The 27,026-nt window shown below is 41.2% G+C and overlaps 1 protein-coding gene across 6 annotated transcripts in view; it reads left to right on the forward strand.

Annotated features, from left to right (window-relative positions):
• Positions 1 to 27,026, forward strand: part of EYS (eyes shut homolog) — a 539,265-nt gene that overhangs the window by 327,974 nt on the left and 184,265 nt on the right. For all 6 annotated transcript variants that reach the window (XM_032961555.2, XM_032961552.2, XM_032961557.2 and 3 more), the window contains 4 exons: positions 3,465 to 3,569; positions 14,966 to 15,088; positions 19,348 to 19,461; positions 19,994 to 20,107. In XM_032961555.2, the coding sequence (XP_032817446.2) occupies positions 3,465 to 3,569; positions 14,966 to 15,088; positions 19,348 to 19,461; positions 19,994 to 20,107 (456 nt within the window). The remainder of the gene's footprint in view (positions 1 to 3,464; positions 3,570 to 14,965; positions 15,089 to 19,347; positions 19,462 to 19,993; positions 20,108 to 27,026) is intronic.

Consider the following 27,026-nt stretch of genomic DNA (forward strand, 5'->3'; position numbering starts at 1 on the left):
AAGCGCGAGACTTTCAAAGTCGGCCCGAGATGCAAGACTCCGCTGAACGTTTCATTTTGCTGCTCTTTTGACGTGAGAAGCCTCGCGCGCTCCCAGCGTTCGCGTGCAACGCGCCCCCTGTGCACCCGTGTGCACACGATGCGGCCAGACTCGTACTGTGACCTCCGCTCTATTTAAAATAATTGCCCGCCGAGGCAGCTGGGTTGCCGTAGGGCACCGCCGATGGCTGCATCTCCGGAGGGATCTGAGCCTGCATTGCTGATATTTTGATTTGGTGAATGTGAGAGAAGACATGTTAACTCAAAGCCACAAAGTCAAAGTGCCTCGCTCCCCACCCCACCCCCCGCCTCGTTCGTCCCACAAGGAGAAGGCGGTGCTCTTTCTCTGCTCGAGGTGCTGAGCCAGTAGTGGAAACGCCACATTTCCATGGAAAAGGGGCAGTACCAGTACCTGAATAGAATATCGACTATTGACTTTTCACAAAGTGGTACTCATTGACAGGTTAAGTCAGTGTTCTTCACTCATTTTCAGAGGCGGCGGGGGGCGGGTGCACTTTTGCCGATAAGACACCAGGGCTGCCACACATTTGTAACCATTGGGGGTTCGACAGCACGATGGGGTGTTCTTCACACGTGTTGTGTCTTGTCGAGTGCCACACGTCAGGAGCCGCACTAAAGGCCACCCAGGGGTCGCCAGTGGCCTGCGAGTCTTGCAGTGAAGAACACGAGGTGAAGTCGACTCCGAGGCAGGATTCATGCGAGCAATTATGAGTTTACATCCTGGTCCCTGCATGTAAAGCGCATGTAAATTGTATCCTATGCCTCTAAATTTAGTTTTTTTCAGGTAGCACACATTAAGCGTTCGGTTAAAATTTTCGAAGCATATCCACATGCATTGTATTTTTTGTTTGTTTTGTACAACAACAATAATATTGGAGGGAGTCACGCAAGCAAAGACACAAATGTCTGCAAATGCTGCATCCCCACGACAGCGATATTGTGGGGATATTGCGTTACATTGCACCCCGCGTATGCCTGTACCGGTTCAGGGAACGAAACAAACTTTAATAGCAAGTAGTAAGGCTTGTGTGATGTGCCACATGACAAAAAAACGTAACTTGCTCATTTAGATCTCAGCAGGGGACTTTCTTGTGACTTCATTATGTAAAAATGTACAAATAACAAAAAAAATGCGAAAATAAATGAAGGTGTTGTGAAAATGGTGACCTTTAAACTGCTCGCTCTTGCATAAGGGCTGGCGAAACAGCGAGCTTATTAAAAAAATACCTTTCGCCTCTCTCCGCTGATTCACAATGATGTACCGTGTGGTCTTGTGAACGCAGCTGCGTGCTCTTGTGTAGCATTCTGGAGCAATCGGAGAATTAAGCCAGGGTCGGAGGTTAATTAAATAAACATTATAAGGTTTTTTAGAGCTGCTTCGCACCCTATGTGTAATCATGAACCGTATTTTTTTTTTAAATCGCACTTGAAATTGTAAGCTTGTTACTTAGTTATTACAATCCAGAGTAATCTGTTAAAAGCTTGGGTTCTTGGAAATATGTGATATAGTAATTCTGTATTTGATCGTGTATGCTTTAAATTATTTCACGAAGGAAATTTGAGCGTGTCTTTTTGTTACAGTTTTGGCTTAATTTATTCATCAATATCAAAACACACACCACTGCTTGTCTTGCATGCTTATTTTCCAGCATATGCCTCTCAAAGTGTCGTCAAACTGAAACACATCTGTCACGAAACTCATTTGACAACAAATATTACATTTTCGAAACTGCTACCATATATCAGAGAGCACGCTTTTTAAATAATGTGTCAAACTGCACGCATTTGTTTTCCAGCTGATGGGGGATTCTCATTGGCTGGAGAGTATGTTAGCCTAAAGATTTTTACAGCATAAATGTTGACTCCGGGCCTTGGGGACTTCCGTTGCAGCTGTCTTCATGTCTATCAACGAGCAGATGTTTTTTTTTTAATGTGCTTTTCGCTGTGATTTACATACAAATGGAGAAACACGGGCCGACATGGAAATTCAATTAGATCTGGCAACCCTTTATGCTTGGAACTGCATCCACCTGTGCCACTGCCATGCTCTGCTGACACGCGCGTAGCAAAGCTCATCTACCAATGTACAGCCATTGCATCCTGCTGTGGTAAGAGTTTTGTTTAATATTTAATTCCCCCTCACCCCCCGTGGTAATTTCCACCACTGGCTCACATAATGCGCCCCCCACCCCACCCCTTAACGCGGCGCATTGGAGTTGAGCTGGTGGATTGCGCGCGGATCATCGTGTGTCGAGGTGCAGCAAGTGTGCAGTGCTGGTGGATGACAGTACAGCAAGTAGATTGTTAACCTGTGCTCACTTATCTTTTAGCCACCTCCGATTATCACGGTCGGCTACGTACTGTGCGAAAGAAATTCAACATACACATATATATTTGTGACACTCATATTCCCAACTTGCAAAAATACTTGATAGATAAGGAAGTTGAAAAGTACTCTCAGCAGGATCTTCCGAACAAAGCACTAATTAAAACATAATCACCATATTTATCAACTCTACCTTCGCCACGAACGTGGTGGGTTTCCTTAATTTGCCTTTGTGCACCAGCGCCAACACAGTCCTTTGATACTTTTCGTTATTTAATTTGTGATTAATTTGAATACATTAAACTTTCCTCGAAATATACACAGTATAAGTTCTGTGGACATGGTTGACACAGGGGTATGCTCACATACACGAGAATTCCTCATTATCGTCATCAGCCATAATACTACCACTGCTGGGGGAAGGGCTCCTAAAGCCCTCTCCATCTCTCATGGCTCCGTGACGCCACCGTTCGTCTCGCTCCTGCATATCTGCCGCCCTCATTTGGCTGCCCTCCACAAATCGGTCTCGACCATAAACCACCTTAGTTTGTTTTCTGGTTTGGCTACGTATGGTGCAAAAGCAGTTCGTCATGCATGCCGTACATACATCCTTACACTGCGTCCTGCCAAAACCCATTTAGCTGTCTTAACAGTCAATATGGGTGGTATTTAAAAAATATATATATATTTTTAGTTTGTGCTTGTGTTTCTATCTTTGTCCCGCAGTGTAACTCCAACTCCACATCTCTCTACGCTTTCGTGTTCAGCTCCAGCATGTCACACAGATGATATGCATTGATTTCATACTTTATACTTTTTTGGGGAAAATGACAATGTTATTTTGCAATATCAGGTTACATTCTCCAAAAGCACTTCCAACCTCTGCTCTCATTCTCCTCTTTCATTTAATCATTTTGATTCCCGTCCGCATTCAATAAATGCCCTCGGTGCACGTCCTCTGATGTGTTTTCCATTCGTGTCTCTCCAACAAATATCTTCACGTGTTTGGCAAGACGTGAGTGTCAATCGACGACAGAAATTTGTAACAATTCAACGGCTCTATTTTCTTTTCTCCATAGGGCCGACTTGTTCTGCTCCGATAGATCGGTGTGCGTCTCTCCCGTGTACGAATGGTGGCACCTGCATTGAGGTCCCAGGAAGCTTCGTGTGCATCTGTCCTAAAGGTGAGGATGCTGCTTCTTTTAAAAACAACAACACATAATAATAGGGGTTTTCCCCTTTTTTCTGGCAACAAAACTGAAACCTTTTTACGAGGAATCATGCGTGCATTAACCACAATACTTGTGGTCAAAATGCAAAAAAAACCACTCTGATAATATAAATGCATTGTCCTTGAAACTGATTGGTCCACACCAGAGACAGCTTTCTTTTGAGCCTCGTCTCAATTGGTGCTTAACCAGAGGACGCCAAAAGGTGTACAGCTGTTGCCAGAAAAAAGGGGGAAAACCTTCTTATCATATTTTGGTACTGGCAAAGGAGGTCTAATGATGTAAACAACAACAACACACATGCGTAAACTGACTTGATATTCACATGCGCTTGCAAGAGGCATTTTGCACCGTGGCTACTTCATTGCGTTTGTAACTAAGTCCGAACATTTGTTATTGCACACCCTCATGAGTCCAGCCCATCGCCAACGAACAACTGTTTAAAATACTTAGCAAAACTGACTCAGACTCAAGGATGGATTCCAAATATCTGCCAAACACATTCTCCTGCGGAGGGAGCTGGTAGGAACGTTGGGTTGCTCGGTCAATGGCCAGGGTCAACGGCGGCGTCGTGTATTCAGCAAGTATGCCCGACTGTGAGGGCGGGCACAAGCCGGCGTGAGTAGGTTAAACGTTGAGTTTTCTAAGGGCACCACAGAGTGACCAGCCCCTCCCCACCCAGCCCCACCCCTCCCACCCTCCCCACCCAGCCCCTCCCTCCCCACCCTCCCCACCCAGCCCCTCCCCACCCTCCCCACCCAGCCCCTCCCCACCCTCCCCACCCAGCCCCACCCCTCCCATTTTTGGATGCACGACGGACGGACGGACACAATAATCCCCTGTGGGCTGGTGTAACCAGGAGGTTCCTCCCAGTATAACTGGGTTTACTTGAGGGCATATTGTTTGCTGTGACATATGGTTTGGAAGCGTGGACACTGACAAAGAAAATAAAAACCACTCAGGAGAATACAAAGAAGTATGTGGAGACATCATATTGCCTCTCTTTATAAGTCAAGGCATATTTATTTATTTGTTTCAGGTGCATGGGTATATTCATGTGTCAAGTGTTTATTGACTTTGTCTTAAATGAAGGTCAATTGATAAAAATATATAATTGCAGCATTTTATCTATATGTATATATAACGGCAATTGATATAAAACTTGACGTGTAACAAAATACATTTGAAACCATTAAAATCTTAAAATGTATTTTGAAGGTTTAGCATTGAGAACTGTGTTATGATTTAGGTACTGTCAAGACGGGCTGAAATTAAACTGGAAATGGTCAGGGTAATTCTTTTCGTACACACAAATCATGGCTAGTACCGTATTTGTGTAATTTAATAACATGGAAGCATAGGCAAATTTACAGTTTCATGTGTGCATAAAAACATATATTGTTGTATTTTGAAAATTGCATCACTAAATTAACTACATCTAAAAGTTCTCACTGTTAGCTTGGAAAAGCTGAAATTTTTGACCATGGGAGCCAAGCTTTGTTATTTTGTTAAATACAGTATTTTCACGTGATGCATAACATGGCGATATTTGCTTTTAACAATTGCTAGTATTGCTGACACTCATGGATCATTCAAAATATTATATCTTCAGTAATCAAGGTTTTAAAATATATTAGCCATAAATATATCAGCTAAAACATTTTAAACAATTAGCTGTCAATTTTGATTTAAAGCTTTCGTGACTGCAGGGATTCATATTCTTGGTTCTTTCGGTAAAGTCACGAAAGAACCAAGAATATAATTAGCTGTTCAGTTTTGTTTTTCTGTGATTTTTGAAAATCATTAGCTCTTCTTGATATCCTATTTCTGTCCAATGCTTATTTATTAAAATAACATAAAAAAAAATTGTTGTCTTAATATGGCACACTGACGAAATGTATTAACGCAATCCGAGTTTACAAATATTAATCCTGCCCGAATATTTAACGGTACAATGAACAACAATAATACTATTGACGTACAGCCTTTTGCGAAGACATTTCTGCACGAAGCCCTCCATATGGCAATGTTAGTTATGTTTATTTTTTTTACCATACTTCACCACCCTGGTCAGTAAGTGCCATGCGCCATTACTCGTTCAGATATACTACACGTCGGAGTATAAAAAACAGGTTCCTAGGTTAATAGAGCAAGTGCATGACCACCGTACCATCACTCTTTCCTGAGTGAATATACACGTGCACGTATGTATATGCTCACTTATGAGAGAAACTAATTTTGCATTTCCAGAAAAAGTTTACAGTAACAATGATATATGTTTACTTTTGCATTTCCAGAAAAAGTTTACAGTAACAATGATACATGTTTACTTTGAGAAATTGCGAAACAAAACGTGTTTGGTTTACAGACGCATTGTAATAAAACTTTCAAAACCCACATCAATTTAAGATTGAAAAGCATATACTATTTAACTATGAACAATTGAGCATTCATGAACAAAACAATATTAACAGTGTCGTTGGTCCATTCACGGCTGTGGTTTCTGTAGCTACTCATTTGTGCCATAATCGAGCATGGCCTTGTAATTGCTTGCAACGGCCTAATTAGGCTCGGAGTAATGACACCTGGGATGGTGCCTTCCTCTGGGCTCCGTTTTGTGAGTGAGAAAAAAACAAATAACGTGCACGTTTCATCATGCGTATGAAAATCATACCTGACTCAGAGCAGCACTTATGCCTGCGTTTCACCATTTACAAAGTGAATTTATCATTAATGTGCCATAAATGTGTTGCTAACACTGCAGTATCAACGTAATAATGTTGCATTATTAGTTTGTGTATATATTATGTATATATGAAATACTTATGCTGTCATCTTTATGCTGAGTGGTGTTGTGTAGTTTGAGTGTGTGACTCAGAAGGTATTGAGTTCAAATCCTGTTTGGGGCGTCGATTCAGCTTACAATCTCTCCTGGATCAATAAATTGAGTACCACTTGTGGAAAGGTGAGATTTCCGTCGTATGGAAAGACCTGTTCCCACACCGGGAATGTGGAATTTCCACTGCTGGCACAGGCTGCCATTGCAGATCAACATTTCCATAGTGTCCTTTGAGCAAAGATACATTTTCATTTGCCACATTAACAAAAAATATAATGACATTTTTTACAATTACAATGCATTTACAAATGTATTCTGAAAGCCCTCGGGAAGGATCCTGTAATTGTTGAATTCAGGGTTCTGTAAATATCGATTCAAATTAATGGAAAGTGTTCGCTTTCAAATTTGTCATGGAGCATATGGCAAGTAAAATATTTGAAATCAAAGTATGTCTGTTTTCTTGTGTTTTTTTAATTGACTGACAAATATCATACCATAGAGAAACACGTACTTAATTCATGATAAAAACTTTTGAGTTGCAATTCATTTTTCATTCTTCTGCCAGCCATGGTGAGAAAAAAATATTTACATTTCATCAGCTGTCACATCAACACACGTAAACTTGGCCATTATTCACGGCATCATTACGGTTATTTGATAGGTCATGCCATTTGAAAATCACACCCAGGTAAAACTCTTCCCGAGTTGTGCTAAAGTTACTTTTGATAGTAAATTAGTTATCAAGGCTTAAATTTGCCCACATTTTCCGGCTCCAATGATATGACGGCCAGATTGAGTTTACAATCATTATCTTTTCAGGTAAAGATTCACAAAATGATGCCTCACGCTTTCATGAGAGCTTACACTTTGGCGGTACCCATTCGTTGATTACTGCTCGGTGCTCATATCCAACGTATTATTTCCTGTTCTCATTCCTCCATTTACTGCAAAATCCTTTTGTAACAGCTGCCACTTCATTTGACCATTAGTGCATTTCATTTCAGCGTATGTCATCATGCTCTCGTGAATTGGTGTCTTGTCTGCAGTAACGGACCAAAAAAAAACTATTCGGACAGTTAATCCCGAAGCTCTCTTTGATTTTGGTTGTAGATGCCAAATAATTGAGGGGAGCAGAAAATCGTAACGAACATGTATAGTGAGTCACTTCTGAGACACTAATAGTAGGAGGCAACACACGTTTATTCTACACATTTAACACTTGTTCACACACGGGACAACTATAAACGGGTCAGAGCAGCTGGAATGCTGCCTGACCCACGACGCCGAAGACGAAGCATGTTGGGTTCCATTCCAGCGACAGAGCAGCCTTGATCCAGCCTCGGGACTTCCCTTTTATGCCCCCTGGCGTGGCCTGGCTCCACCCTCGGCCACGCCCCCTTCTGGAATACTACCAGAAGGTTCTGGGCCACCTTCCACGTGTCCCCTGCCTGGCTCCGCCCTTGGCTCCGCCCTCTTCTGGAACCCACCAGAAGGTTCTGGGCTATACTTCACATGTCCCCCCGGTCACCTTTGCCCCACAGCCTATCACGTGCTCTGTAAGCCGGCCGGGGTGCTACGTCCTCATATGCCCCTTTGTGCCAGCAGCCAGCGCCACGCACCCTAGTGACCCACTCCGTGGCATTGCATGCTCTGCTGGTAGAATGGCTGCTACACCCTGCTCTGCCGGCAGGTCGACCGTTACTCGCACATTCCCTCTCTCTGTCAGAAACCAGCGCTACGTGCCGTAGTGACCCATTCTATGTCACTACACATGTACATAGTTCTTTGCTGTGTGCTCTTAGGTGACCAAGCTAATACCGTTACCGCAACACACTGGCCACGGGCGGCTGCTCAGATATCAATGTGGGATCTATGTAGCACTGCCTCAGCGCTCTGACATTGGAAGTTGTCGCCACATGCGATGTGGGCAATTGTAACTTTTAATGCAGCAAAACATTACCGTATATGCAGACCGTACAAAGGTAATGACTTGCATGCGCATATACACATGTATGTTAAATGACAAAAAAATTATTGGCCTCTCTGCACTGTTCGGCACCGTCAAGACGCCTTGTTTATGATGTTGACCTGAACTGAACTGAAAACCTTATAGGACGCCTGAGCCAGCCAGGCCACCTGCGTAGAGTCATTGTTTTTATTGTTGACCTGAACTGAACTGCAAATCCTTTTCGGAAATTTCAGAAATTCCCAAGTCAATAACTGTCATTCTGCTCTCCAAACCAATTGTGTGTAATCTCAGTGTCATGTTTTGTTACTGCCGACATATTAATGTTTTCCTGTAGGTCTATGATCAGATACCCCTCTGTCCTGTAATCCCCTCTTTAGTTTCTCCCATGGGAAGATGCGATATCTGATTTTTTTTGTCGTGGTCAGATCTCGTCAACGAAATGTGTGTCGTAAAACCCTTCTCCACCTGATGCAGCCAGTGAACAAAGTTGTCACGTGATGAATCCACGTGACGAATGATGACTCCTTCAGCACATCGGTGTGTTGGAGAGTAAACTCACAACGTTTGAATCATCAACAGAAATCCCCACAAAACTATTATCAATCATAATATTGGTAGCGAAAGCCTTTATATTAAACACACGTATCAATTAATTTGGGGATCCTACAAATCTGCGCCCAATTGTGTTTCGCCCACGTGTAACATATACATATAAGATTTATATCAAAGAGCAGACCTTAAGCTCTAGTTGCTGTAAGATGGGAAAACTCCGGTTTCTAGCACTTGTAGTAGTTTTTTTTTTTGAAACAGGGAGAATCTGCTTTGCAAGAGCAATGTGGCACGTGGGAGGTGATTAGCACGAGGCGCGACAGGCCAGTGCGCACACGCTCTAAGACACGGGCAGATCAGTACTATTACAATAATTAGTTAAATGAATCAAAGAAAAGCAATAGCTCGCAGTGCGTTTAAGAACCGTGGGTTGCTGAAAGTTGCCTATGTCGTCACAGCTGAGCATGTTTAGGATTCCTACGTTTCGGTGTGAATGTCAAAGGCTATAATAGCCAAATGTCAATGAAATAATTGAATATCCGACGAAGAGTCGCATCAGAAACGTCCAACATTCGTCGTGAATAAAAGTCTAACTTTTTGGATTATTGCACGTGTTAAATGAGCAATGCTACCACCAGAAACGTTTAAACAATGCCTTTTAAATATCTGCCATGTTTTTCAAGTAGAAAACATTCCTTGGTTACATCGTCCTATTTTTTCTTCTTTTAAGGAAAATGGTAAAAAAAAATGGTTTGTAAACTCGATTTATTTGAGTGTGGGTTGATCTTCTTGAAATAAATATATTATGTAAGTCACGTTGCTGAAAACGCATTCAACATATACAGCGAATCGTGCAAAACCACGACAATCTTGCACCCAAATTGTATGTATAATGTATCTCTTTTTCAATCGCTTTTGGCCAGTTTCACTCATTTCTAATAGTTATCACATCGTGTAATGTTATTGGCCACACAAATATATTGGAACTGCTAAAGTGATGCCTCCTCATGTGGTACCAACAAGTGATATGTTTGGTCTGGGTGTCATCACTGGTGGTTATTAATGTTTGAGTTCAGGATCCACTACTGCTGGCTCAGGAATCTGACCTGTGACCTTCCCATCCACCTCCAGCCTCACTTGAATATACCATGTGAAGAGCCAAGTTATATCTGGTCTCCTACTGTTATCAACAACATGTTTATAGGTTTTGTGGCACGCACCAAAGTTGTGGAAGGCATATGGAATTTGCAGCTCCAAATAAAAAAAAATTATATGAAATACCCTTTAAACACCCACCTTAGTTTGATGTGAGTTTGAAATTCTATTAATGTCTTTATATAAGTCTTGCTTTTTTCCTCTTTGTATAATAGTTATATGAAGACCAATTTAATGCTACTTTTATTCTTCCCGAGCGAGAGAAAAAAATATACTTTACTACAAATATTTTTACAACTTTGGAAAAGTAGGGTCTGCATCAGGAATGTAAAAGGTGCGGGTCGACCAGGGCTTCATTTGTGACGCATGGAAAAATGAGAAAATTTAATGTAGCAGTAAATGTGAGACACGGGATTAAAATAAAAAAAAGAATAATTATTGATGCCACAGGCTCATTGTATCACCCAGGATACCAATCTTCTTACATTCGACCTCCGATTTGTGCTGCAACATTACGCTCCCTGGACATATTTTAAGTGTGCTGGTGTCATAAACCAGGCCAAAACGGGATGACGGTAGCATACCATGAGATTAAATTGAGTTGCCAAAACCGACAAGCAGGTAGAGAGGTCTTTCACGCACCTATTTGTGCCGTGTTAGTGAATGCAGAGCTTCACAGTGGGAGGCGTGCGACTGCTACTTGCCGAATACACTGGCCTACAGCCAAAATGCTTCCAAAATAAATGTGAGTCCAACTTTACTAATTCTAGGTCACTGAGAATGAAAATGATGCTTAAAATTGTTGATTGGCTCTAGTCTTCAAGATATGCTACTGGGTCAGTATAAACGACCCTTGACTTGGGAATGGCGGAGGATAAGTGAGTTATCAAGGGAAGGGATCTCAATTTAAACCAGAAATTACTAAAATACATCTTTGACTGCATCTATGAATAAATCTATGACTGGGTTTGGACAGTACTTTCTTTTTGAGCAAAACAATGAATGACGCAATGTGAACCTAGTATTGCATCATACATGCTATGAATTGCATCATGTTATTCCTAGAAGTCATGGACGATGCAATCATAACGAGGCTTACATCCCTCTGCTGAACAAATTGCCCAATATCAGCTCTAGAAATCATAGAGTGTCGTGCTCTCTTATTTCTCAGTGATGGATTTTGCGAAGGGACACATTTCTGTTTAGCCAAAGTGAGCAGAGATGCCTCGTACTTGTGTGAACAAAGCAAATAACTTCAGCAATGTTTGTGGTGAAGTTAATTTCCCATATATAACCTTGTTGTAACAGCTCTCTCGCTTGTTCAGCAGTTCCACTGATGGTTAAAAAAAATTCTGCCTGAGAACGACCGCTTGTGTTGCGATCAAAACGTCGTGATATATTATTATTATTATTATTTTTCTTCTACTTTCAGACCGCATCCATTATTTTCGTCTCCCCCCTCCTCTTTTCCGAACATAGAAGAACTCTGATTTAAAGCTTTCGTGACTGCAGGGATTCATATTCTTGGTTCTTTCGGTAAAGTCACGTAGAAGGAAAACAATAAAATAATACAAATATAAAACAATAACATTCTCACGATGTTTCGACTGCAACACAAGCAATCATCATCAGGTGTGCAAACCACAGCAAGACAATTTAAAAAAAGTGGCGTTTTTTTAATGTTAGCACCACGGAGAGCGATTTGGCAGTTATTCAGATGGACGAGTCCATCTATGTTCGGAAAAGAGGAGGGGGGAGACGAAAATGATGGATGCGGTCTGAAAGCCACCGTAAGCGTGAACAATCAATTAAGACCCTTCTACGTGACTTTACCGAAAGAACCAAGAATATAGATGGACTCGTCCATCTGAATAACTGCCAAATCGCTCTCCGTGGTGCTAACGTAAAAAAACGCCACTTTTTTCAAATTTTCTTGCTGTGGTTTTCACACCTGATGATGATTGCTTGTGTTGCAGTCGAAACGTCGTGATAATTGTATTGTTTTATATTTTTATTATTTTATTGTTTCCCTTCTACGTGACTTTACCGAAAGAACCAAGAATATAAAAAGCTTATCACCTTTATTTTGGCTGCAAAATTTGAGATGAGGACAAGATATGGGCCCCACATATGCTGCAACACTTGTGCAACAAATCTTCACCAGTGGTTAAACAGGAAAAGGAAATCTATGCCTTTTGCTGTGCCAATTATTCGGAGAGAGCCAACAGATCATATCAGCAATTGTTACTTCTGCATGGCGCCTCCAGTTGGGAAAGGTGTGTCAAAGAATAAAAAAGAGAAGGACTGCCGGTTCCTGATGCACCAGAATCATTCTCACTTGAGTCAGACGAGGAAGAGGAAGAAACTTCTAGTCCTGAACCATGAAGGTCACATGACCCAGATTTTCTCCCATCCTCCTCCTCTAAACCATACCTCATAACACAAGGTGACCTGAAAGACCTTGCCAGTGATTTGGAACAACCCAAGAGTAAGGCAGAGCTGTTGGGCTCCATACTGCAGCAGTGGAATCTTCTGGCAGGTGATGTTAGGGTTTCCATGTTCCATGACCGTTAAAAGGATCTTGTCCCATTCCTCTTCATGGAAGGTGATCTTGTAGCCTGCAACAACATCGATGGTGTGATGGCAGCCCTCAACATCGTTCATGATCCAGATGAGTGGAGACTGTTCATAATGGCAATGTTTTGCCATCAATTCCAATTGGTCATGTAGTCCATATTAAGGAAACCTATGACAGCATGAACCAACTTTTGAGGTGCATAAACTATGACCAACATCAGTGGCAGCTTTGTGGCGATTTGAAGGTTGTTGCTCTCTTGTTTGGTCTGCAGACTGGATACACAAAGTACTGCTGTTTTTTTCTGCGAATGGGATAGTCGTGCGAGAGATTCCCACTACATCAAGATAGATTGGTCACTCCGACTGTCATTGGAGCCTGGGAGGAAAAGTGTTCAGCATCCACCACTTGTTGAATCAAGGAAGATTGTTTTACCAGCTTTACACATCAAGTTGGGTCTGATGAAGAACTTTGTCAAACCCATGGACAAAACATAAGCAGCGTTCAAGTTCCTCCGTGGAAAATTTCCAAGGTTAAGTGAAGCTAAGATAAAGGAAGGTGTCTTTGTTGGTCCTTAGATTCGTGAACTTCTTCGAGATGATGCATTTGACAGTGCACTGCGTGGCAAGGAAAAGACGGCATGGAACGCCTTCCCGTTAGTGGCAACACATTTTCTCGGAAACAACAAGGCAGATAAACTACAGGGAGTTGGTGGAAAACCTCCACAAGACATACAAAAGCCTTGGTTGCGACATGTCACTATAGATACATTTTTTACACTCTCATCCGAACTGCGGAGCAGTGAGCGATGAGCATGGCGAGCGATTTCACCAGGACACTGCAGCAATGGAGAAACGCTATCAGGGCAAATGGAGCCCACCAATGCTTGCAGACTATTGCTGGACAGTGACAAGAGATTCTTCATTTAATGAATACAAGAGACAAGCCAAGAAGATGTCAGACTCAGTACTTTATATGACTAGATGACATCATCATTAACTACTGGGTTGTTTTTTTTTAACGAAAAATGCCGCAAACTTTTTCAAAGAATATCACTGGTCTACAATTTTTTAGACGTAATCTGCTGCAGAGATTAAATGTGCTGTTTATCATGGATTTTGACGTGCTAAATTCAAATATTACAATACTGTTTCCAAGATATTAAGGTTTTTACATTTTACGTCTATGTATATTGTGTAGATAGTAGAATTGTACTCATAAATTGTAAACCTAGGTCTTTTCATGTGTTTATGGTTGCTTTACATGATAATATGTTACCTCTCCTGTTCATGTAACACTTTAAAAATCAGAAAAAGGGTTATATAGATAATGTTTTTGTTGAATCAAAAGGCAAACCACTATTATGCATATATAAGTACATAGTTTAGTCCTTCTATGGAGGCACTACACTACTATACACTACACTATACACTACACTACTATACACTACTACAGACTACACTACTATGCACTACACTACTACAATACTTTATACTACACTATACACTACACTACTATACACTACACTACTATACACCACACTACTATACGATTAGTTGTGAACAGGGTTGGTGGTTAAGAGGGGTTCTACTATATAATGAGAGGGTTCGTGACCAGGCAGAGACCACCATGAGTGGGTTCCCAAAGTCAACTCGAGGACCCCAGCAGAGCTGACTCGGTGTCACCATGAAATATCGTCTCATTTGAATGATTGTAACCTACGCAAAGCTTGTCCTGATCAATACTTGTATGGGCGAACATCAAGATAAACTCATGTTGTCCATGGGAGGTAGTGTGGGTTTCTCTGTATGTGTTTTCTTCTCAACGAACTACTAACCGTCACTTCCATCCACCCTACAGACAACACATTAAATATAACAACTTCTCAGTGAACCATAGGGCTGGAAAACATTGTTTAGGCATTACATGTCAACACTCTGGTCAAGACAAATTTCTCTTATCTTACCGTTTAGGTAGTTTTCACATAAGAGTATGGATATTTTATGCATATGTATATGATGTATATCACTTGGTGGGTTCTGTAAGAAGTGGTTCATTAATTAAATGCTATAATCAATGCATTATCACAAAGCCAAATATTATCTTCCAGCAGTATGCCAGCATAGGTATGAATTATATATTTATATATAAAGCTTCAGACCCTTGGTGATTTGTAATTCCCCGCTCATGGTAGCGGATCAGCAAGGAGGGCCGTATATTTATAAGCACCATTAAACACTCTGGCCTGAACGCGTCCTTTGCAGGTTTGATGGGTCGTCGCTGTGAATTGGACATCAATGAGTGCGCCTCTGACCCCTGTGGACCTCTCAGCCTCTGCATCAATTCCGTCGGTGGCTACCGGTGCTTTTGTGCTCCTGGATTCATTGGTGAGCTGTCTCCTCCAATGTGACACAAAACTGTATTTCCCCCCACCCCCATTGCCATTGTTGCTTAGGACTTTTGAACGTTTGTGATGCGCGTGGTTTTGCATTTGTGGCTAGAATTGAGATTTCCCAGCTGCAGAGCAGGTAACAATTCGTGGCAATAATGCAGAAACACATGGTCGCAGGAGATTAGCCACGGAGCGTCAAGACACAGTCCCATTAATCAACAAAAACATTTGGTTTCGTAGGAAAGGAGCATTTTCAGGAGTCTGAGAAAGTAATTCCAAAGACCTAACCATAAGGCAGAATTTATATATGTGAAAATATGGGGAAGAGTGGCACACTTGTCTAGCATGCTGCGCTATGAGCTCAGCAAACCTGAGTTTGATTCCTGGCCATGTTTAACATCAGTGGTGAGTGATATGTGAATTGGTCCTGGGCACGTCCTGTACCATCCTGCACTCACTATTGTGGTGAAGTATGGTCAAACAAATCCTATATGGTGGATATGGTGTCGTAAGCCTTTCATCCAGCAATTTATTACAATCGGGCTATACATTGTTTAATATATATACACGTGCATAATACATTCTAAATTAGAGGAATCGTGAAAAAAACCCTGTTCTGAACTGAGGTTGATAGCTTGGCTCAAGTTCATTCACAGACCAGATTGATGACACAAATCTAAAGGCGCTCCCCACAGGTTTTATTAACACTGCCCTTGAATGTAAAAATATAAGCTGCCCATCATGCCAAGTGCGGTGAATGTTTACAAATGAACAGGCTTGCAACTCGACACATAATAGCTTATTCTAATTCTTAGTTCTTTATTGTTTCCCTTCAACGTGACTTTACCGAAAGAACTAAGAATATGAATTACTGCAGTCACGAAAGCTTTAAATCAAAACATAATAGCTTCTTTAGGGCAGAGAGAGAAAGGGGGGGGGGGGGGGGGTGCAGGGTTATTGACTTTATTCTTTGAGATAGCACTCTACACTGACGATCTTAAGAACATCGACAATGAACGGGGGTTGGGGGGTTCGAATGGACACACACACAGCTTTCTGTTGGCGGACGACGGTTATCCAGCAAACCCTTGTCCCGTAAAATATGTATGCTTCATGTATCTTGAACTGTGTTTGCAACGTGTGTAGCTGACCATGCTAATCGGAGGAGCGGGGGAAAGACAACAAACTAAACACAAAAATCAGTTCTAAAGAAATGAGTGTTCAATAATTACCTAACCTCAATTTTAGAGTTAGCTCTCTGAGATCAATTCTAGTAACATTTAATTATAGAGTTTTTGAAGGTAGCACTACATTCGTGGAACGACAGTTAATCTTGAAATGCTTAGTTGGATTGCCTTTGCACTAATTCGTGGTGCTGCTGTCATATCTGTGATCACTAACTCGGGTGCTGATGTCATATCTGTGATCACTAACTTGTGATGCTGATGTCATATCTGTGATCACTAACTCGTGGTGCTGATGTCATATCTGTGATCACTAACTTGTGATGCTGATGTCATATCTGTGATCACTAACTTGTGATGCTGATGTCATATATGTGATCACTAACTTGTGATGCTGATGTCATATCTGTGATCACTAACTTGTGATGCTGATGTCATATATGTGATCACTAACTTGTGATGCTGATGTCATATCTGTGATCACTAACTTGTGATGCTGATGTCATATCTGTGATCACTAACTCGTGGTGCTGCTGTCATATCTGTGATCACTAACTCGTGCTGCTGATGTCATATCTGTGATCACTAACTCGTGGTGCTGATGTCATATCTGTGATCACTAACTCGTGGTGCTGCTGTCATATCTGTGATCACTAACTCGTGCTGCTGATGTCATATCTGTGATCACTAACTCGTGGTGCTGCTGTCATATCTGTGATCACTAACTCGTGCTGCTGCTGTCATATCTGTGATCACTAACTCGTGGTGCTGATGTCATATCTGTGATCACTTACTCGTGCTGCTGATGTCATATCTGTCATCACTAACTTGTGGTGCTGATGTCATATCTGTGATCACTAACTCGTGGTGCTGCTCTCATATTTGTGATCACTAACTCGTGGTGCTGATCTCATATCTGTGATCACTAACTCGTGCTGCTGCTGTCATATCTGTGATCACTAACTCGTGGTGCTGATGTCATATCTGTGATCACTAACTCGTGCTGCTGCTGTCATATCTGTGATCACTAACTCGTGGTGATGCTCTCATATCTGTGATCACTAACTCGTGGTGCTGATGTCATATCTGTGATCACTAACTCGTGCTGCTGCTGTCATATCTGTGATCACTAACTCGTGGTGATGCTCTCATATCTGTGATCACTAACTCGTGGTGCTGATGTCATATCTGTGATCACTAACTCGTGCTGCTGCTGTCATATCTGTGATCACTAACTCGTGGTGATGCTCTCATATCTGTGATCACTAACTCGTGGTGCTGATGTCATATCTGTGATCACTAACTCGTGCTGCTGCTGTCATATCTGTGATCACTAACTCGTGGTGATGCTCTCATATCTGTGATCACTAACTCGTGGTGCTGATGTCATATCTGTGATCACTAACTCGTGCTGCTGCTGTCATATCTGTGATCACTAACTCGTGGTGATGCTCTCATATCTGTGTTCACTAACTCGTGGTGCTGATGTCATATCTGTGATCACTAACTCGTGCTGCTGCTGTCATATCTGTGATCACTAACTCGTGGTGATGCTCTCATATCTGTGATCACACATTGGACATGGAACGCCACAACACTGCTCTCAGTGTCAGTGGTTTGCCCTTCACTGTACGATTCAAGTGTGCCCTCAAAGCAACTTGACGGCATGTGGCTCTACGTTATTGTTTTGCTCACAAAATATTCCACGGACCGCTTCCTTGTAACTGTATTTGCAACGAGTAAGGTGGCAGATTGTCAAGTTAATAAATGATTCCGGGGACATGCAGTTATGAGCTTCGCCTCATCTTTTTGGATAATGGGCTGTGTGTTTATTCTTTAATACACTGTAGTATTACATCTTCCCTGGCATAGTATAAACAGCTAACAATGCCGGATAAGCTCAGCTGGCTGGCCACTCCTTTGCCAGTAGCCAACAGTTTAAGGTGACACCAAGTATAGCGTTTTCATAGGCACCGCATCCATCAACATGTTGACTCGGTTGATCTTTCCTCATTTAAGTGTGCCATAGATAAACGCATGCCAGGCCGGAGGACACTTCATCACGTGTCAACACCACAATATTAGAGACAGATTTAGCTGGCAGGTCTAATATCCAAGTAAAGGGCAGCCGAGTAGAGATGTCAGACTTACTGAAGTTGGTATTAAGTTGCTAACGGCAAAGAATGCGTTTCTAGGAGACCTTTATTGGGAATGCGGTTCAATTATACATTTTTAGATATTCAAAGCACGACCTAATAATTATGGGTCTTGAAAGTTGTTTTTAAATGTTAAAACATTTCATCGTAATGCATGAAGACACCCATTAATACACATTCTTAAACTCGTACTACATACATCACATTGCACGTATGTAATTAATGTTTATTAGTTTGTATATTTTCGATGTAAATGGTTGCGGCCACCATAGTACCTCTGGCCATTAGAAGTGCCACCATTCAACACAGCGTTAATTCAAAATAATGTAGTTGAGAATTTAATTGTAACCCTGAATGCAACAATTCATAAAGTGCCTGGAGAGAGAGGTGAATTGTTCCAACCTTATGTTTCACTTTTTACCTTCCACATGCCTTTTAAAATATTAAGTGCACATTTCCATTATATATTGCCACTTAACTTTATGCGTGCATTTTAACAAGCACCATAATGTAACAATTCGTTCGTAATATCAAAAGCTGCTTCGCAATTTCTAAAAATGTTCAAAAGTTGAGGTTTTGCGTTTTATTATAAATTAAGTCTACCAGATAACATGAAGTTGCTATTCTCTTGCTCAGCTGCTTAAATTCCCAAAATTTTGTTTCATAAAAAATGCCAATCAATGTCACAACAGACGTATATCTATATATATATGTCCAGCTGTGTTCCATCACAAAGTTGAGATATTCACCGGAGTATTTCTAATTTAAATTCTAAATGCCGGTGTTGTAGCCTCATGGTAAACACTGATATCAGCGTTGGGCTTCCGAGCAGAATCCATTTGCGAACATTGAAGATTATGCTTGAATGCAGTGCTCCATAGGCTGCCGCCTTGAGCCATCTTTCTCCTTGGCAGGTGCTCGCTGTGACAGTGATGCTGACGAGTGTCTGAGCTCTCCCTGTTGGAATGGAGCCTCCTGCAGCAATCTGCGTAATGGCTTCAGCTGTGAGTGTTTGCCCGGGTTTCAGGGTGAGTTGCTCATTACTGCTCTTTACACGGCACCAAAATAGTATTTCGTGCAATTTTTGACCTTTAAGTTTACCGTTTCCACATTAGGCTGCGGAGTTTAGTTTTGGTTTAAGGTTGCCATTTAGACGGATCTCATTTTATGTAGGGGAGCTGGGGCGCACTCGTTAATGCACTTTAATTTATACTTGGCATCTTGAATTTTTGATTTAAAGCCGTCGTGACTGCGGGGATTCATATGCTTGGTTCTTTCGGTAAAGTCACGTAGAAGGGAAACAATAAAGTAATAAAAATGTATATATATAAAAACAATAACATTCTCACTGAGAAGTTAAAGTTAACGTATGCGAGATCACAAATACATTGCTGCAAGTGAAAACGTCGGATGAGTTAACGTCTACAGAAGGTGACAAGTTACACCGCCGTGCACACATATATTGCACCGGGTGTGGGGGGCCGTTTAATACGTCGGACATGTGATGTCGTGTGACCAAGTTGTGGCCTGATTGGAAGCAATCCTGGCCGCTCTTTGCAGGTGGCCTTTGTGAGCAAGAGGTGAATGAGTGTTCGTCATCCCCGTGCCACCACGATGGAAGCTGCATTGATCTTGTCGATGGGTACATCTGCCTCTGCCCGCCTGGCTTGACTGGTGAGTCGAAGTTCATTACGATCGTCTCATCATCCATCAATCGACTATAACTTATCAAACCTTAATTTATCATCATCATCATCATCATCGTCGTCGTCATTCATTATCAAATGTCCTTCCCTTTCTCCCTGTCTTCGTATGTGGCCACAGTACTTTGACTTTCCGATTTTGACTTCAGATTGTACATTTATAGTGACCATCTTTTAAGCAGGCAAGAGTACATTGATACTCGAAGTCTATTTTTCACGGTACACCTGGGCTACAAAATGAAAATGCAAAAGCAGGCAGAGCAAAACAAAGCACAGTACAATGATTGCAATGCAAAAGATAATGCCAAAATCCCTAATATTATGAGATGTCACGGTAACATTTTGCGGTGGAACATTGCAATATAATCTTTAAACAAGATACAATCCAGGTGGAGTATACGGCAATAATCCAACACATTATCAATTATTCTCTATGAGCTGGTTGAGCACGAAGTAATTGGTCTAACCCTCACAAGGCATTGCAATGGTCCTTTCCAAAATATGATTTTGTTATTGTTGGTCTTTTCATCAACATTAATTCCAATTTGTGCTATCGGCATCGATGCCGTGAGACAAGAAATCAATTCAGAAGTCTCGCGGGGAAATGCACAACCCATGTGTCAGAGAACTCCTGCACGAAGTGCTTTGTCACAGGAATTCTCCCAAATAAATCCCTCAATTGGCCTTCTTTATCCTTTGTACAAATGGACAGGCACTTTCCTACAAACTCTGCTCTGAGGTTTTTCGACTTAACCAACAACAAAAAAAGATACGTTTTCTTGGTTCTTTTGGTAAAGTCACGTAGAATGGAAATAAAATAATAAAATAAATTCTCACGACGTTTCAGCCACAACACAAGTAGCCTTCTTCAGGTGAAGGAACAGAACTGTCGGGACGACAGCGCTTCACTGAACGCTGCTAAGCTTCGCAGCGTTTTTTAAGCTAGGTGGGAGGAGCAGAGTGCCTTGACAATGGAGTTTACATATCAACGGGAGAATTTAGCATTGAAATAGCTGTGTTAAAGTATTGGATTAGCAGGGTGTTAAAGTCAGAAATTAGCATGTAGCTGGGAGATTAGCATGATGTTAATGTGAGGGATTAGCATGTAACTGGTCACGGAAATAGCTATGTTAAAGTCAAAGTTTACATATCAACAGAGGCATTTAGTATATGGACGCTAAAGGACTGCAACTACCCAACTATCATACAATAAACCGATGTGAAAAAACTAAGTATAAACTACATCAATATAATAAATGTACTCAATATATTCTTCAATAAGTTGAGCTATTAACATAAAATAACTGGGTATACACTAAACTATATAATGAATACCATATAGTAAACTGATAAAAAACTAAAATATAAACTACATCAATGTTATCAATAAACTCAATATACTCTCCAATCAGCTGAGCTACAAACAATAAGTCGTTATACATTAAAATTCTATGTCCAAAAAAAGGGTGGCGTTTTTTTCTTTTCAACGTTAGCACCACGGAAAGTGACGAGCTTTGTTCAGACGGACGAGTCCATCTATGCTCGTAACGGACGAGGGGGGAGAAACAACCACAATGCTCTGCTCTGTCCTGTGTTGCGTTACAACTATGTTACAAACTAGACTACTATACATTGCAATGTTATACCTTCCAATCTAAACTACATTGTATAATATCGTATACACAGCTCAATGTAAGCTCTAACATGCATTATATTGATATGTCTCCAACTAAACTTTTTTTCTACATTACATGACTATACACCGTAATATACACTGCCATAGACAAACCCACCCTTGAGTTATACAATGCGTTACTATATACTACCCTATACTTTAGACTGTAAAATATTAGACTTGTAATATTACACTATGTATTATTCTACCAATCCTACTGTATACCACACTGCTGTATATTCACTATACAATTACCATACTATATATTGGCGTATGAATTATGTTTAACATTACACTGTTATAGTATTTATTATTATACAACATGATATAAACCATACCATTGACCGTCGTGTGAAAGGTATTAAGAGGCAGTGCCAGTGAATGGACTGCGGTCTGAAAGTCACCGTAAGATACAATCAATTAAGAACTGAAATGGTTTATAACGTCTTTCCAATGGTTACTAAGCCAGAATCCATCTTATCGGTTGAAATTGTCTCTGTGTTTGTATATGTGGATGGCCTCATGAACGAATCTCTCATGGTAGCCGGATGGCTTGCAGAGAACCTCCTTCTTGGAGAAGTCAATGTCTCCGGTTGTAGCCAACGTTTTCATGGAGAAATTTGAAACTGACGCCATCCAGACTGCCACTCTACGCCTGACCCTATGGAAGAGGTACGTGGATGACACTTTTGTCATCTGGCCACATGGCCGGCCTGCTCTAGACCAATTCCTCGACCACATCAATTCCATACACCCAGCCATCAGATTTACCATGGAAGTCGAAAAAGATGGCAAGCTACCCTTTTTGGATGTCCTAATTAAAAGGAGACCTGATAGTTCAATGAGCCACTCTGTCCACAGGAAAGCTACCCATATGGATGCTTACTTAAAACCGGATTCCCACCACCATCCATCCCAGAAGAATTCCCTCATCAGACTCTATACCATAGAGCCCAATGCATTTCCAACCAGGAACACATTGCCAGTGAACTCAAGCACGTACACCAAGCTCTTAAGGCTAATGGTTACTCCGACTACACAATCCGCAAAGCCATCACTCCAGCCATGAAGAAGGATCCTCTTGAGGAGCCATTAAAAACCATCACCTTACCCTACATTGCGGGGTCACAAAAAAGATCTCCAAAATCCTGAATAAACACAAGATCCAGGTCCGATTCAACACTGTACATAAAATCCGTGATCTGGTTCCGTCTGTAAAAGATGTGATTCCAGACATACAGTACCCGGGCGTCTACAAACTAAGTTGCTTCTGTGGTAGCAGCTACATTGGAGAAACCAAACGACATATCTCGGACCGCATCCGTGAACATAAAGCAGACTTGAAACACGGTTGGACGAACACCTCAGCCGTGGCAGATCACTGTTATAATTCAGTGGGCTCACATGACATTGACTTCTCCAAGACGGAGGTTCTCTGCAAGCCATCCGGCTATCATGAGAGATTCGTACATGAGGCCATCCACATATACAAACACAGAGACAATTTCAACCGAGAAGATGGATTCTGGCTTAGTAACCATTGGAAAGACGTTATAAACCATTTCGGTTCTTAATTGATTCCATTTTACAGTGACTTTCAGACCGCAGTCCATTCGCTGGAACTGCCTATTAGTACCTTTCACACGACGGTCAATGGTATGGTTCATAGCATGTTGTATAATAAATAGTATAATAGTGTAATGTTAAACATAATTCATACGGCAATATATAGTATGGTAATTGTATAGTGAATATACAGCAGTGTGGTATACAGTAGGATTGGTAGAATAATACATAGTGTAATATTACAAGTCTAATATTTTACAGTCTAAAGTATAGGGTAGTGTATAGTAACGCATTGTATAACTCAAGGGTGGGTTTGTCTATTATACAATGTAGTTTAGATTGGAAGGTATAACATTGCAATGTATAGTAGACTAGTTTATAACATAGTTGTAACGCAACACAGGACAGAGCAGAGCATCGTGGCTGTTTCTCCCCCCTCCTCCGTTCCGAGCATAGATGGACTCGTCCATCTGAACAAAGCTCGTCGCTTTCCGTGGTGCTAACGTTGAAAAGAAAAAACCGCCACCCTTTTTTTCGACATAGAATTTTAATGTATAACGACGTATTGTTAGTAGCTCAGCTGATTGGAGAGTATATTGAGTTTATTGATGACATTGATGTAGTTTATATTTTAGTTTTTCATCAGTTTACTATATGGTATTCATTATATAGTGTATTGTATACCCAGTTACTTTATGTTAATAGCTCAACTTATTGAAGAATATATTGAGTACATTTATTATATTGATGTAGTTTATACTTAGTTTTTTTTCACATCGGTTTATTGTTTGATAGTTTGGTAGTTGCAGTCCTTTAGCATCAATATACTAAATGCCTCTGTGACTTTAACATAGCTATTTCCGTGATCAGTTACATGCTAATCCCTCATATTAACATCATGCTAATCTCCCAGTTACATGCTAATTTCTGACTTTAACACCCTGCTAATCCAACACTTTAACACAGCTATTTCAATGCTAAATTCCCCTGTTGATATGTAAACTCCTTTGTCAAGGCGCTCTGCTCCTCCCACCTAGCTTAAAAGACGCTGCGAATCTTAGCAGCGTTCAGTGAAGCGCTGTCGTCCCGACAGTTCTGTTCCTTCACCTGAAGAAGGCTACTTGTGTTGTGGCCGATCGTCGTGATAATTTTATTTTATTATGTTTTATTTTTATTATTTTATTTCCATTCAACGTGACTTTACCGAAAGAACCAAGAAGATGAATCCCTGCAGTCACGAAAGCCTTAAATCGAAAAGATACGTTTTCAATTCCCCAGAGATAAAAATGATGATAAATGATTCGCAAAGCCACATTTAATAATAAAAATAATAATAACATGTATTTTCGTGCAACCATTGATAACCAGGGTTGAGAAAATTGAGATTAACGACTTGCTCAACTTAAGCTCCTGGTTAGGCCATGGGCAGCTGCAACCCAGACGTGTTCCCAGGACCTTAGCAGTGCTGGCTCAGCGCTCAGACCTCTGAGTCACAATCTCATATTGTTTCCTATCGGTATGAACCTTTCACATTAATAGGCAGCAATGGACCATCTATTACCAACCATCCCATGCAGAGGAAGAATGACGTGACTCTGTGGTAGAGCTCACCTGTGTTGATGTTCAATTCGAGGCATTATTTACCATGAGGCATCAGACTTAAGATGTACCATACAGTATACCAGATGCAGTGTACTAGTCTCGATGGTCTGGGTTAGAGCATAATACAGGTTTTTTGGGTTTAGATCGCGTAAATATATAAATGTGTCGTTAAACCCGCCACCACCCGACACAGCCAATTAGTAGGTTTGTCATGTAAACAGAACGTGGCCAATTCGTTACTAGTACAGCTCACACCGGTTGTGTGTTGGAGAGCCAAACTGGCTGTCGCCTGATGAAGCTAGTTGTAATTACTGGCGAAACGTCGCATTCAGATTGTAAATGTTGTGGCTTGGCTCTCTAACACACCGGTGTGCTGTACAGTAACGAATTGGCCACGTTCTGTTTACATGGCAAACCTTATTAATTGGCTGTGGTGGCGGATTTAATGACACTTTTATATATTTACACGATCTAACCCATACACCTGTATTATGGATAAAATTGGTCACGAAAGCCTACTACGTGTTCAACTGGGATAGAGCACTCGACTCACATATACATTTCCAGTTGTAGATCAAATCAGTCATCATCCCTCTGTGGTTGTTCAATGAGGGCCATTTTGTAGGAAGCCAACAAATGCTTTGCATATTGGATGAGGAATTTTCCACCGCCAATTTTGACCTTGGGCTGCGGTTCACCAATGGAGACGATTGCCTCCCTTAATGCTCATTAAATTGTAACCTGACCATACCAGAGTAGCCACTGAGAAAGAGTTTTAAGTTTTTTGTTACCACTGTCATCATTCACAGATGCCTAAAATAGCATTTTCATTTCAACAACATAATTTTAATATAATTTGGATATTGCATTGGAACATCAGATTATTTTGGACTGATTGTGGTGACCTCCCATGTTGAAGGTAAGCATGCAAATTTCATTAATCCACAAACCATATACTTCCTTGTGCAATGTTCATCCACAAACACATGTAGTCTTAGTTTCATTCATTCACTCACCTCTACAAACTGCTCGTGTCCTTCCAGACATAGAGTTTTTGTTTAAAGGAACATGTTGGCCACACTGGCTAGACTGTGATAAAACATACTCTTTCACACAAAGAACCCCAAAGCAGTCTTGCATATTTCAAGATGGTGCACAAGGGCTGACTGTGTTGTATAATCAATGGTGTCGAGGTGTTATCTCCCGTGCCTCGTATGCGAAAGGTCGTGGGTTCGATCCCCACCATGACGGCTGTATATTTGGAGTTTGAATGTTCTCTCCGTAGTTGCGTGGATTTTTCTCAGGGTCCACTGGTTTTACCCTCCACATTTAGAATGAACATGCGTTTAGCGTATTTGGCTGCTATACATTTCCACCTGATAAGCCACTTCGTTGAGCTATCATTTGTGGGCAGGTCGCTTCTGAAAAGGATCTACGTAGCTCAGTGGGCCTTATCTGGTAATATAATAAGAGTTTTGTTTAGTTTTAGTTTAATCCCTGCCATGTGTCTGCCACGTCTGCTTCAGCATCACTAGAGTATCCTTAATCATGGCCGTGTAATCCTTTGCAATCATGGCCCTTTGTAACATTTTACACTACATGTTTCCTTTGTGACAATATAGCAACGCGTCTTGCACCTATAAATGATCTGCTTTTCATTTGGTTGCCACATGCTTGTTTTTCATCACACCCCTGAACAGGGGATCTTTGCCTCATTCTATGTCGTGCATTGTTATTTCTCCAAACGAATTGCATTTCCAAGATGTCTGTAATTGGATAACAATAGCCTAATTTAGGCAAGTGTAACTGATATTGTGAGCAACAGATCTCCATTTGCCTCCACATGCTTTCCTTCTCCCTTGCCTCTCCCATTGTGTCCTTTAATTTGTATAATTCTGATCACCTGCAAAACCAACGTGATGCTGAAATCCTCACCGCTTGATTGGCCTAGGAAATTTGAATGCAGACGCTAATGCTAAACCTGCGTTGTTGACTCGAGCAATCTGTGGACGCTTTAGTATTATCCCCGCATCTGTGTGGATTCATC

The sequence above is a fragment of the Petromyzon marinus genome, chromosome 27, assembly GCF_048934315.1.
Source record: "Petromyzon marinus isolate PM22_M1 ecotype Great Lakes invasive population chromosome 27, UKy_Petmar_22M1.pri1.0, whole genome shotgun sequence".
NCBI classification, from domain to species: domain Eukaryota; kingdom Metazoa; phylum Chordata; class Hyperoartia; order Petromyzontiformes; family Petromyzontidae; genus Petromyzon; species Petromyzon marinus.